The sequence below is a fragment of the Cornus florida genome, unplaced genomic scaffold (assembly GCF_030987335.1).
Source record: "Cornus florida cultivar Cherokee Brave unplaced genomic scaffold, ASM3098733v1 CherokeeBrave_3.0.0_Hap2_Chr04, whole genome shotgun sequence".
NCBI classification, from domain to species: Eukaryota; Viridiplantae; Streptophyta; class Magnoliopsida; order Cornales; family Cornaceae; genus Cornus; species Cornus florida.
In genome coordinates, this window is record NW_026775574.1 from 6,769,284 (window position 1) to 6,781,929 (window position 12,646).

A 12,646-nucleotide genomic window follows, 5' to 3' on the forward strand; every position below is an offset into this window, starting at 1 on the left:
ATACCTCAAAATAAAATCAACCAATTACGAAAATGAATTACAATGCATGATTACATTAGGATTGGGTTTATAAACTTCGCTTTAATTATCTTGGAATAAAAAAATTGTGTTACTTGACAACTGTCTGTGTGAACTCCAAAGTTGATAATGTTACCTAATAAAAAAAATAAAATAAAAAAACTAATTTATATCGGATTGGATTTGGGGTGATAGTGCCAAATGCATGAAACTCTGATTCTGTATCACACTTGAAAGGGAATTAATATTATTTTATTAATAAAATATTGTATTGAAAAATTACATAAAAATGTAGTGAAGGATAAAGTTACACCAATTCAACGGTGGAGAGAAACTGTACCAACCTCATCCCTATCTTCGTTTTTTCTTCAGTGATCTTATGATTACGGTGTGCTGTATCAATCGATTTGCAACCAGAATTTGATATATATATATATATATATATATATACACACATACATATGAATTGGCCGATTTTTATGAATCTACCGTACGGTTTGTAGCTCAGGATTTAATACCACCATACATTTCTATAAATTTATAAATTTACATCGATATTCGTTTGAGTTCACTAATCATTACAGTTGCATAATTTTTATTTTACTTTTATTTTGACATAATCATATTTTTAGTTTTAACTGCAATGATTCTTTTTCTTATTCTTTTTTACTTACATGATCTCACTCTGCTCATATATATATATACATACACACACTAGCAAAAGTGCAAGTGCATAATGCACGTGATAAAAAAGAATCCTTAGAAAAAAAATTACATTTAAAATTTCATAAAATTATAAAAAATAATAAGTTTGAAGAATTTAAATGTAGAAATAAAATATGATATAATGTACTATCATATAAAACACTTTATATATATTTGTAGAGACATAGTAATATTGTAATACATCATAAATTGTTCTATTTTTTTTTCTTGTCTTTTAAATATTTCTTTTTTGAACTTGTACAAATAAGTTCACATCTTAAAAACAAAACAACAATTATGAATATATACATTATTCTTGGCTTGCAATCATAAGTCTAAAATATAGTTGTCACAACTTACATATCCTTCCCAAATTTTCTTCGGTAATTTATTCTTCATAAATTTTCTCATCAATTATCCTAGAAAAGCTTAATACTTAATCATTTCAGTCCCCAAATTGTTGAAACGACAAAATAAAATAAAACAAAATTTAATACAGAAAACAACCCACTGAAAATACCAAAACCTTGTGTATTTTTTTTTTATCTCTTGAAAACAAATGATGGAAAGTCCATTGCATCACAACATAATTCACTTAAGGGAAAACAAGAGATTTGAGTTGTTATATTCATATTCAATGTGAGAAAGATTATATTCACCTTAAAAATGGAGCCTGACTTCCTAAAGGTTTATGAGAAAATTGGAGAATTAATTTATTCAATTGTAAAAAAATTTAATATGTAACATATAACTATCACAAATTCAATCATGAATTAAAAATACAAATACCAAATCACTTGCATGCCAATATTTCTCCATAAATAATATTTCTTCTTACCTGAAGAGTTTTGGTATTTAATATTTCTTCTTACTTTTTTTTTTTGACAATTAATTATAATTAACTAATTTACTGCATAAATCATAGTACTTAAAAATAATTGCAAACAAGAACGTAAGAACTGGCTTGAGGTTATCCAATATTGCTGCTAAAGTTGGAGAATCAACTTACCCAATAACGCTGCTAGAGTACTTGACGCCTTTATATCCAAATATCTTTAAGAATTTCCTGCAGCAAATAAAATTTTATTTTGTTCAATTTTTTATTTCAGGTAACAAAACTTCTATATATATAATTAAATAAAGTAATTTTATCAATAGGAACAATTGGTTGGAAATATATATGAATATGTACATTATTTAAATCATTATACCCTAGGAAGCCATGGAGGAAGAATTTGTATTAGAGAGTCACTTGTTTCTATCAAAAGATAAAGAAGGAAAAAACCGAGATATTTTATTTTAGTACTAAAATGTGAAAATGTACAAATATTATTAAGTTAATAAAAAACGAATAACTTGATGTGTGTGTGTATATATATATATATATATATATATATATATATATATATATATATAAGAAATTGTTAGAATTGAAATATGAAAAATGGAAGAAGAATGAGGATGTCAAATTCATTATGGTAAGCATTGCTCAAATAGAATGAAACATAAGACAAAGAAGACCCAAATAAGTCATGTGTGGACTTTCACCAAATTCAAAATAAACACAAACTTTGGAGAGGACGGATTTAAGATAACGGTTTCGGTGCTTTGCTTGTCATTGTCATGCCCATCTTGTGCATTGTTTTAACAAGATTGTAATCTCATCTAAATAGATGTGTTTCATCACCTTGGTAACAGTAGAAATAACCATTTAGATTCAAGGTAACTCACAAGACATACCTTGTGCTAATGAGCCATCACATAATTTAAGAAATATCTGTTAAAAAACTTTGTGAACAATGAACCGTTACATAATTAAAAATACTATTAAAAATATTTTTAAACAAAAAATTGTACTTTTGTTTTTCTTTTACAATTTTTTTTTTTATTTGTCTGGAATAATGTGAATTAGGCTCTAGAATTTGTAGGGAGAAATTATTATTTTTTTTTTTTTTTTCATTTACGTTATTTTTTTCTTTTTTATTTTATGTGTGAGAGTTAATTTTTTTTTTTAATGTATGTTTTTTTTTTTTTCCTTTTGGCTTTTTATTTATTTTTATTTATTTTTATTTATTTATTTATTTTTCTTATTTTAAATATGTGAGCGTTAAATAAGGTGATTTAATGACACATCATTATAATTTTTATAAAGAAAAATTAGAAATTATATGAATCATAAGGGTTGTAAATGAATTGAAAATAAATTGGAAGATAATTTTGGTGCATTTGGAGAGACTTCAAATCAGATGTAATGGCAGAAAACTAAATGATTTTTAACCTTTCTATTGTAACATTTAAAAAGAAATAAATCATTACACTTAATAGCAAAAAATTAAAGGGTTGTAACCTTTATAGAGATATTATAAATCATTATATAGCTAATATACATGTTAATAATTTTTTAAAATTTAAATTAAGCAAAAATGTTTGAAGTGGGGTGGACATGCACATTTTTAAAAACAAAAATGTATGTTTTTTTTTTTTTTTTTCTTTTCTTTTCTTTTACGTTTTTCTTTTTCTTTTTCATTTTGTTGCGTGAATATTTTTTTATTTTTGTTTTTAAACAAATAGGGTACATTTTGTTTTTCTTCTACAATTTTTTGTTTTGTTTGGAATAGTGTGAATGAGGCTTTAGAATTTTTTTTAAAAATGTATGGTTTTTTTTTTTTTTTTTTTTTTTTGTAGCGTGTATATATTTATTTATTTTTTAAAACAAATATGGTACTTTTTTTTTTCCTTTTACATTTTTGTTTTTTGAATAATGTAAATTAGACTTTAAAATTTTTGGAAAGGAACGAGTTCCTTTTTAAATGGTGGGAATATTATATATATATTTTTTCCTTTTATGTTTTTTTTTTTTTTTTGCTTATTTTTTATTTGTGAGAGTTAAATAAGGTGATTTAATGACACATCATTAGAATTTTTATAAAGAAAAATTAAAAATTATATAAATCATAAGGGTTGTAAATGAATTGAAAGATAATTTTGATGCATTTGGAGAGACTTCAAATCAGATGTAGTGGTAGAAAACTAAAGGGTTATAACCTTTATATCGTAACATTTAAAAAGAAATAAATCATTGCACTTAATAGTAAGAAATTAAAGAGTTGTAAACTTTTATAAAGACATTGTGAATCATTATGTAGTTAATATATATGTTAATAATTTTTTAAAAATTAAAATTAAGCAAAAATGTTTGAAGTGGTGGTGGACATGCTTTTTTAAAAGAAAAATGTATGTTTTTTTTTACGTTTTTCTTTTTCTTTTTCTTTTTGTTTCATGAATATTTTTTTGTTTTTGTTTTTAAACAAATAGCTACATTCTTTTTTTTCTTCTACAATTTTTGGTTTTGTTTGGAATAGTGTGAATTTGGCTTTAGAATTTTTGGGAGGAAATTTTTGGAAAGGAACTGTTCATTTTTAAATTGTGGGAATATTATAGTTTTTTATTTTATTTTTTTTTTTTATTTTTTTTCTTATTAAGGAGTATTATTTATTTGAAAGAGTTAAAAAAGGTGAATTAATGATACGTAAAATTAAGATTTTTAATAATTAAAATTTGGAAAATATATGACTCAGAAGGGTTGTAAATAAATTAAAAATAAATTGATAGATAATTTTGGTGCATTTGTATAGACTCCCAATAAAATGTAATAATAGAAAATTAAAGGATTTTTCATTTGAAACCGTTATATCGTAAAATTTAAAGAGACATAATCATTACACGTAATGAGAAGAAACTAAAGTGTTGTAATATTTATATAGACATTATGAATTATTATACGGTTAATATATATGTTAACAAAAATGTTTGAAATGGAGTGGATGTGTATTTTAGAAACAAAAAAGGAGTTATTTTCCTTTTACATTCTTTTTTTCTTTTTTTAGTTGTGAGAGTTAAATAAGGTAATTTAATGACACGTCATTAGAATTTTTATAAAGAAAAATTGAAGATTGTTTGAATCATAAGGTGATTTAATTTTTAGTATTTAATGAAATAATTTTGTATTTTTTAAAAATCTAAAAATGTTAAGAAATTAGCTACACTTTTAGAATAATATAGATATAGATATAGATATAAATAGATAGATATAGGTATAGATATAGATAGATATAAATATAGATAGATTAATGAAATAATTTTGTATTTTTTAAAAGTCTAAAAATGTTAAGAAATTAGCAACACTTTTAGAATAGTATAACTTTTTTTTTTTTTAAATCTAAAAATGTTAAGAAATTAGCTACACTTTTAGAATAGTATAGAAATAGATATAGATATAGATAGATATAAATATAGATAGATTAATGAAATAATTTTGTATTTTTTAAAAATCTAAAGATGTTAAGAAATTAGCAACACTTTTAGAATAGTATAAATTTTTTAAAAATTTAAAAATGTTAAAAAATTAGTTACACTTCTATAATAATATATATATAGATATAGATATAGATATAGATAGATATACATATAGATAGATTAATGAAATAATTTTGTATGTTTTAAAAATATAAAAATATTAAGAAATTAGTAACACTTTTATAATAGTATAAATATAAATATAAATATAAATATGAATATAGATATAGTTTTTTTTTTAAGTTAAAAAAATATAGATATAGTTTGAAAAGATGTGTTTTTGGTTGTTGTAAAAAGGCAGATATGGAGAGATTCTTAGCTCATGAGTTTACAGCTGGCTGTCAATGGCCCATTCCATTTCACTTTGTCTTTTCAACATAGGATAATAGCATATCAGACTCAATCTCTCTATTGTTGACCCACCTATGTTACCAAATTGTCAATGTCAACCCACGATTTTTAACAAATACTCCATATGAAATGATTCGGTGATTCAATGGTAAAAACACGGAAATTTTGCAATACCAGATAGCAAAACCACTCATATGGCAAATCATGCTATAAACGATCACCTTTTTATTAATTTGCACACAGGAATGGACTTGTATTGACTTCATATATATATATATATATATATATTATATTTGAGTAAATTAAGCTTACCTTCTTTAAAATTTGAATAAATTATACAATATGTAAACTTTATCTATGTTTTTCATATAAAGGAATGATGAGTTTTTTTTAAGGGCAATACTTACCTATTAATTAGTGAGTAGAAAATTTATATTTATTCTTGATGTAACGCAAAAATAATGTGACAAGTATCTTTAAAATAAAAAATAATAAAAATTAAAAAAATTGAATGCTTATAGGGGCAACCCAAAATGTTGCAAATCAAATCATAATTTAACTCTCATTTTTTTTTTCTCTCTCAAACTATTCCGCTAAACACTAATTTGCTAACACCAAAAGTTTTGACTTTTATCTTTCATAGTTTAATGTGTGATCTTTATATATATTTATCAATTGTTTTTACCTAAAGTACACCCAATACAATTACATAAAATCTGGTTCACATGATTCCATAGATGATTTGTTAATTACATAATAGATTGTTATTACTTATTTCTTGTCTTCTTTTTTCTTTTGACAGAAAACAAATTTTTAAAATTATTTTTTCTATTCATTATCCAAACTTTGTTTGTATCTTGTAGTATTATTTTATTTAAGAATTTTAGCTTAAAATATTTTTTTTCGACAAAATCCCCTTCTCATTCACTTCCTAGACAAAAAGAATAGTGTGAGAGATTTAGATTTAGATTATATTGGATTTAATTCGGATAACCTCTCAAATTTATTAATTATTATTATTTTATATTATAGGAAAACATGTTCCATTAATTTTTTTTTTTCCTAATTGAGTACTCACACACACATGCCTCCATGAAGGGTCAAACCCCTAACCTCTTTTTAAAAAATAGGGGTTTAGTACCGCTAGGCTGTTAGCTTGTTGGTTGTTCACTAATTTTATGCCACATCAAGGTAAATATAAACTTTCTACTAACTTGTAAGTGGACAAGTGATATCATTGAGCGTCAAAATTTATGAGAAATCAAAATTATCCAAATCTCAGCTTAAGTCAATTTAATTTATCTTAAAATAATATAACTTACCATTTTTTTAGGTTCTCAAGGGGAAAATATTAGAATATTTATGAGGTTCTTGCAACGTAATATTCTATGCTGTAATGTGTTGGTGATGTAGTGATTTTTTAACACATTTACATTTTTTTGTTTCCTGCAATAAAATATAACATATTAAAAAATATTGTGTTAAAAAACATATGTAATGCGTTGAAAAATAAATGTAATGTATTAAAAAATGTACAGTATGATGAGTATCACGACAGTAACTTAATCATCAGACACTTATGTAGTCCAGTCCACTCAATATATATATATATATATATATATATATATTGATATTTCTGTATCATATCTTATCTTATTACATTGAATTTGTCTTTTTGATTCATGTTATATTTTTAACGATTTGTTTTAACCGAAAATAAAAAAGTGTTTTGTTATAAAGTGATTTGAATAGTAATCAGAAGCGTGTTTAGTAACGTTTATTTGTTGTAAAATTTTTTTGAAGCAAAAAATATGAAAACATGTTTGGTAAAAAGTGTTGCAAGTTTGAAAAATATAATAGTTAGTTTAAAAATGTCATTTAAGAGGTTTTTTTTTTTTTTTTTATAAATTATTTTTTATTGTCTATAGCTAAGTAATCTTTGCTACGTGTTGAAACTTGTAAAAAAAAACCAAATTGAATTTGGTGTTTTGATTTTTGACTATTAGTCAAGAAATATTTCAGCATTGTGTAAAAACAAAATATTTTTTACCAAATATATTTTTTTTCATTATTCATTATTACATTAACCGACAAAAACAAAAACATCAAAACCAAACTGACCCTAAGGCCCGTTTGACATGCACTTTGTTTTAAGCGTTTTGTTTTTGCCTGTACGAGTATTTTAGAAAAAAATCGGAAGCACTTTTGGAAATAATATTTTGTTGTGGAAATGCCAAAAACAGAAACATGATTTTGAGTCATGAACAATTATCAAAATAAGAAAAAATAACTTTTTGGTATTTTGATTTTGAACTACTATTTACAAAATATTTTAACACTATATAAAATAAAATAAAATCACACCAAATATATTTTTATTACCAAAATTAATATTATAAAATTTTAAAAATAAAAACAATATAAACAAAACGTATATCAAATGGTTTGAAAGCTGAATTAGTAACACTAAAATACAAGCTCTTGATGTGTAAAGTAACCGTTAGTACAAGGCATTTATTAAAAATTTATGATGTAAGTTTGAATAGGGGGTAAATAGTAGAGACTTGTTAATTACTTTGGTTAGTGTTAAGAGTAGGACTTTGCGGACCTAACAAGAATTTGAAGAAAAGCGTCCACGTGTCGACGTCCGAAAGCGAGTAAGAGTTTAACATACACCAGCAAAAAGGAGTAAGGGCTTGGTTGTTGTTAAGTTGATATTTTTGGGGGAGATTTTTTAAATATTTTAATATATAGTTTTGAAGTGGGTGCAAAAACCGATGAGATTTCTCGCGGGAGCACCGCCAGCGTGTTGGATTAAAAAATTAATTAAAAAAAATAAATGCAGTTTCTGCAGCCTTGCAGGTCTTGCCTCCCACACACCTTCCTCCTTCTCTCTCTAAAAACTCTATCTCTTTCTCTCTCCTGATTTGCCCAACAGCTAACATCTTTCCACATCGGTCTCTTCCTCTTTCTCTCTCTTATATTCTTTTCTTTTTCTGATTCCTCTCTCTCTATAATAACACTCATCTCATCCCACCTTTCCTTTTTTTTTTTGTATACTTGTTTTGTTTTTTCTATTAATTTCTCGGTTCTTATTTGAATCCTTGTTCGGCTGGAGAGGAGCTATACTGATCTGCACAGCTCTCTCAGGTATTATCTCCTCTCTCTCTCTCTCTCTCTCACACAGTCACGCACACAGTCACGCACACATACTTCGTATGCTTGTAGATTTGCACGTATTTTTTCTTCTTTGTTGAAGCTTCGATCTTCAACAATTTCTCACAATTCTAATTCAAATCTTAACTAATTTCTTCCTCTACTAGATGTTTACTTCAATTTATGAAATTCGTTGTGCTTAACAGGCATAAGCTTTTTCTATGCCGCTATGCTATCAAAATTAAGTTAATTTTAGATTTTTTTTTTTTTTAACTAACATCAGTTTCTTGTGTTTCTTATTTTTATCTTCTGATCAAAATGATATATTTTTCATGAGTAATATAGATCTGCGAAAATTTTTAAAATTAAATTTTTTTTTTTTTTCAATTTCGAAGTTTCCAACCAAATTTTTTTTTTTGTTGTTGCTGTTGATATGATATACTTGTATGAGATGTGTGAATTTTTTTAAAAAGTTCGTTGATTTTTTAAATTGTTAATAAATTATCTTTAAATTCTTTGTTTTTTTAGTAATTATAAATATATCTTCTGCGATTATTACTAGATCTGCATATATCTAAGTATAAATAGACTAAATAGTTGCTATTTGGCTAAAAAGCTCTTGTTTTTTTTTATGATAGATCTGTTTCGTTCTATAAATTCAAAGTTTAATTTTGATTTTAGATGCATAATAGGCTTGTGTTGGGAACGAGTCAAGAAGGTCGGCTGGAAATTTTTTAGGCTTTATTTTTTATTGGTAGTTTGACCAGATCTGGATTTTAACAGTTGAAATTATCCCTATGCGTTCGAGATCTGTCAGATTCAAATTTCAATTTGTTTTTTTTAATTGGTCTGTTTTCTCGTTTTTCTCGGATCTATAGGGTTGTCTTGAAGTATTTGTCTGAAAGTGTTTTGTTACTATTAGGCGTTGTATAAAGATATATATATCAGAAGAGGAAGATGAATCACTGTGCGATCCAACAGAACGCCTTTGTGGACTGTGAAGGGATGATGGTGGGCTCTGTTGTTTGTCCGAAACCTCGCCGTCTCGGTCTCCTCAACACAGCGATGAATGATTTCAACAGACCTTTGAGATGGCATATGAGGTATAATTCTTGTCGAAGTATATACCAATTTTATTTGTTGATGTTTTTGTAGATTTCTGTAGAAGAGATAATTTTTAACTGATTTTTGCTTCGGTTGCAGCTATCAGACGGATCTCTGTGACTCAAAAGCAGGGACTGATCTTTTGGATATCATCTTCGCTAAGGTAACAATTTTAATGTTTGGTTTAGTTTTCTAGCGAATTGTTTGTTTCATAGTTAGTTGTTTGAAAATTGAGTTTGAACTAGTCCTGAATATCTTTAGTAGTAGTATTCTGAAAACTTCCAGCAACCGAAACAAAATATTGCAATTTGGATTTTTCTAGAGATTAAATGAAATTTGAGGACCATTGAGAAAGGTTATTGTCAACTATGATGACTCAGATGATTGATGGTGTACTCTATGGCTTATGTTAAACTTGGGTGGTTTGGGTAATGTATTGAAGAAAAATTGATTGATGATCTGATTTTGTCTATAGATATTTTCTAATTTCTCTTGTTATCAATTCTGTTACTTTCAGGGTGGTTATGGTGCCGAACAAAATGTGACACAAGCAGCCTCGTCGCCCCCGTTTTTTTGTGGGTCGCCGCCGAGCAGAGTTTCTAACCCATTAATTCAAGATGCTCGATTTGGGGATGAAAAGGTCACCCCGGTCTCGCCTCGCTCAATCCCGGTTCCCTCTGGTATGTCGTCCTCATCCCCGTCTTCGTCCGCCGCCAGGAAAGGCGGATGCGTCCGGGCAAATTTTGGGAACAAGCCAGCTGTGAGAGTTGAGGGGTTCGATTGTCTCGACAGGGATAGGCGAAATTGCAGCATCCCTGCTCTGGCTTAGATCGAACCCCCACCGATACTGAAGAGTACATAGGAAACTGAATTCTAATACGACGAGTTACACCAAATTTGATCCGGAGAAGAAATTTAAACATTTTCGAGAGAGAAGGGTCCTTTGCTAGTGTAAATATGTTCAAAGGGTCATTATCATGTATGTATAGTGTCTGTAAGTAAAGAGTAGTCCTTAACCAAAATAAAAGGGTGGTTTTTAGGTTTTAAGTTATGCAGAGGTCTTGAGGAGAACCCTCTCTGTCATGTAAGTATGAGAGTAGGGGAATTTTTAAAATTTACTTCCGGTATTGGGGGGTCTTCTGTAAGTCTGAAATTTTAGTTGGCAGCCATTCTCGAAGAGTTTCTGTAAAAATCGAAGTCTGTATTGAGTCGTTTCGGAGGTCACTTGTATTGTAAATATGGTGGTTTATTTATGGACTGAACGTTCTTTGTTATTTTTGCTTTGTGCTATTGTATACTGTGTGTGTTTCAGTTTCTTCTGTTTGGTTATGGGCCTCCCAAAAGAGGGTGGACAAAAAAATTGCCTAAACTTTGCTCTTCAAAACTGGGTTCTTTGATTGAAAATTGGAGGGGATTTGGGCTAATGGGCCAGGAATTCCATTTGATCCTCGGTTAGGTTTGCTTTGTTCCCTTTTAATGTACTTGTTCGGAGTTCTACAAATTATCAAGGACAAAATGGGCTTTCTATATCGTCCGTATATGTATGGAAACTAGTAGCTTCCAGAAAGTTCAAAAAATCGTGTCATGATATGAAGTCTGGATCACATAATTATTAAAATATTCACAAGTTTATTTTTTCTTCCAAGATAATGTATTAATGAAATTAATTAATAATGTAAAAAAGAAAAAATCTCTCGTGCATATCAGGTTCTAATCAAATTACTCCTCTCTTGGTGAACACTCTTCACACTGGCTTTGAAAATTCTGAAAATAAATTAGTAGTACTGTTTCTGAGTCTGATTTGCATCCAGTGTATTGAGTATGAGTTCAAATTTGTCAGTTAAATTTCATGGGCATAATGTAACAATTTTTTTTGGTCGAGATTTATATATATAAGATTTTAAGTTACGGTGGACTCCTTTACATTCAACGTGCCTTCGGATTAGATACTGGGTGCACTTGGCATACCAAGTCATTGATATGTCCGATAATTGAGAATAATTTTTAAGATTAAGTGAAACTAATCCAAGTCATTGGTTTGTCCGGTGATTGAGAATAATTTTTAAGGTGAAACTAATTTCATAGAATGTTTCATAGAATGCTTTTTTTTCTATTGACCGTATATCAACAACATCACACACCTCACGTACCGAATATCTCATGCCCTTGGCATTGTTCCCAAACCGTACGACGAGCCCACTTCCTCTAGTTTGTAATGCTATTTGTGGGTAGAGAGAATATTTAAGACACGAGCACGCCACGTCGTCCCTTCAAACTCGCTGTGCCCTGATGTACATCACTTAATCAGATATTCGGTGTACCTGATGCACAAAATCGTCCGTGCATAACGCGAGCAGGCGTTTGCACACCACGTGCGGGCACAGACGACTCTGATGGCCCTATCCCCCTTCCTTTTGTAATGGTATCAGTGGGTAGAGGTGCCCAAAGTTTTTGCCCCTATCTAGGCAGTGGTCATACTGATGAGTCAATCAGAGCAGTGTCTATATGAAGGCGGCTCAAATATTTTACTTCCGCATATCAATTCTACTCTCCACCAACACTCATCTTTCAACCAGTCTGCATTATCCTATTGGATCTTGGGAATATTTCCTGCACCGCCCTGTGATTTGATCCACCAAAAAGTGTTCATTGAATAGTGCTCCAAACTTTTTCATGGTCCAAATTACCATAATCCAAGTCAATATTACAATAATATTACTGAACCGAAGCCGCAAATGGATACAAGATTTTGTCAATATGCCTTTAAATGGCTTTAAGTTAAGCAATAGGGACAAGGCACTGTCACGTGACCTTTGGAAACCAGCAATTGTTCTCATCACCTTCAACACACCACCTTCCAAAACCACCGTCTCACTCTCACTCCCTTTAAATACCAAATTACAAGTTCAACAATTTTACCAAGAAAGTGACAGAAAGTGGCATAGGAGAGAGATGA

At 28.3% G+C, this 12,646-nt stretch overlaps 1 protein-coding gene across 2 annotated transcripts; it reads left to right on the forward strand.

Moving 5' to 3' along the window:
* The first annotated feature begins 8,205 nt into the window (after positions 1-8,205).
* LOC132302616 (uncharacterized) lies at positions 8,206-10,964 on the forward strand. 2 transcript variants are annotated; one of them, XM_059799528.1, is made up of 4 exons: positions 8,206-8,580; positions 9,465-9,689; positions 9,790-9,853; positions 10,208-10,964. In XM_059799528.1, the coding sequence occupies exons 2-4, from the start codon at positions 9,544-9,546 to the stop codon at positions 10,517-10,519; spliced, it is 522 nt and encodes a 173-aa protein (XP_059655511.1). In that variant the 5' UTR covers positions 8,206-8,580; positions 9,465-9,543; the 3' UTR covers positions 10,520-10,964. The 2 variants fall into 2 exon arrangements, with proteins under 2 accessions (XP_059655511.1, XP_059655510.1); XM_059799527.1 differs by having other exon boundaries at positions 8,207-8,580; positions 9,509-9,689.
* Positions 10,965-12,646: the final 1,682 nt, after the last annotated feature.

Bases quoted from the DNA above. Each gene is read 5' to 3' on its own strand.
- LOC132302616 (XM_059799528.1), top strand. From the start codon at position 9,544: ATGAATCACTGTGCGATCCAACAGAACGCCTTTGTGGACTGTGAAGGG. The intron at 9,690-9,789 runs GTATAATTCTTG...CTTCGGTTGCAG, and splicing joins CCTTTGAGATGGCATATGAG to CTATCAGACGGATCTCTGTG. The intron at 9,854-10,207 runs GTAACAATTTTA...TGTTACTTTCAG, and splicing joins TGGATATCATCTTCGCTAAG to GGTGGTTATGGTGCCGAACA.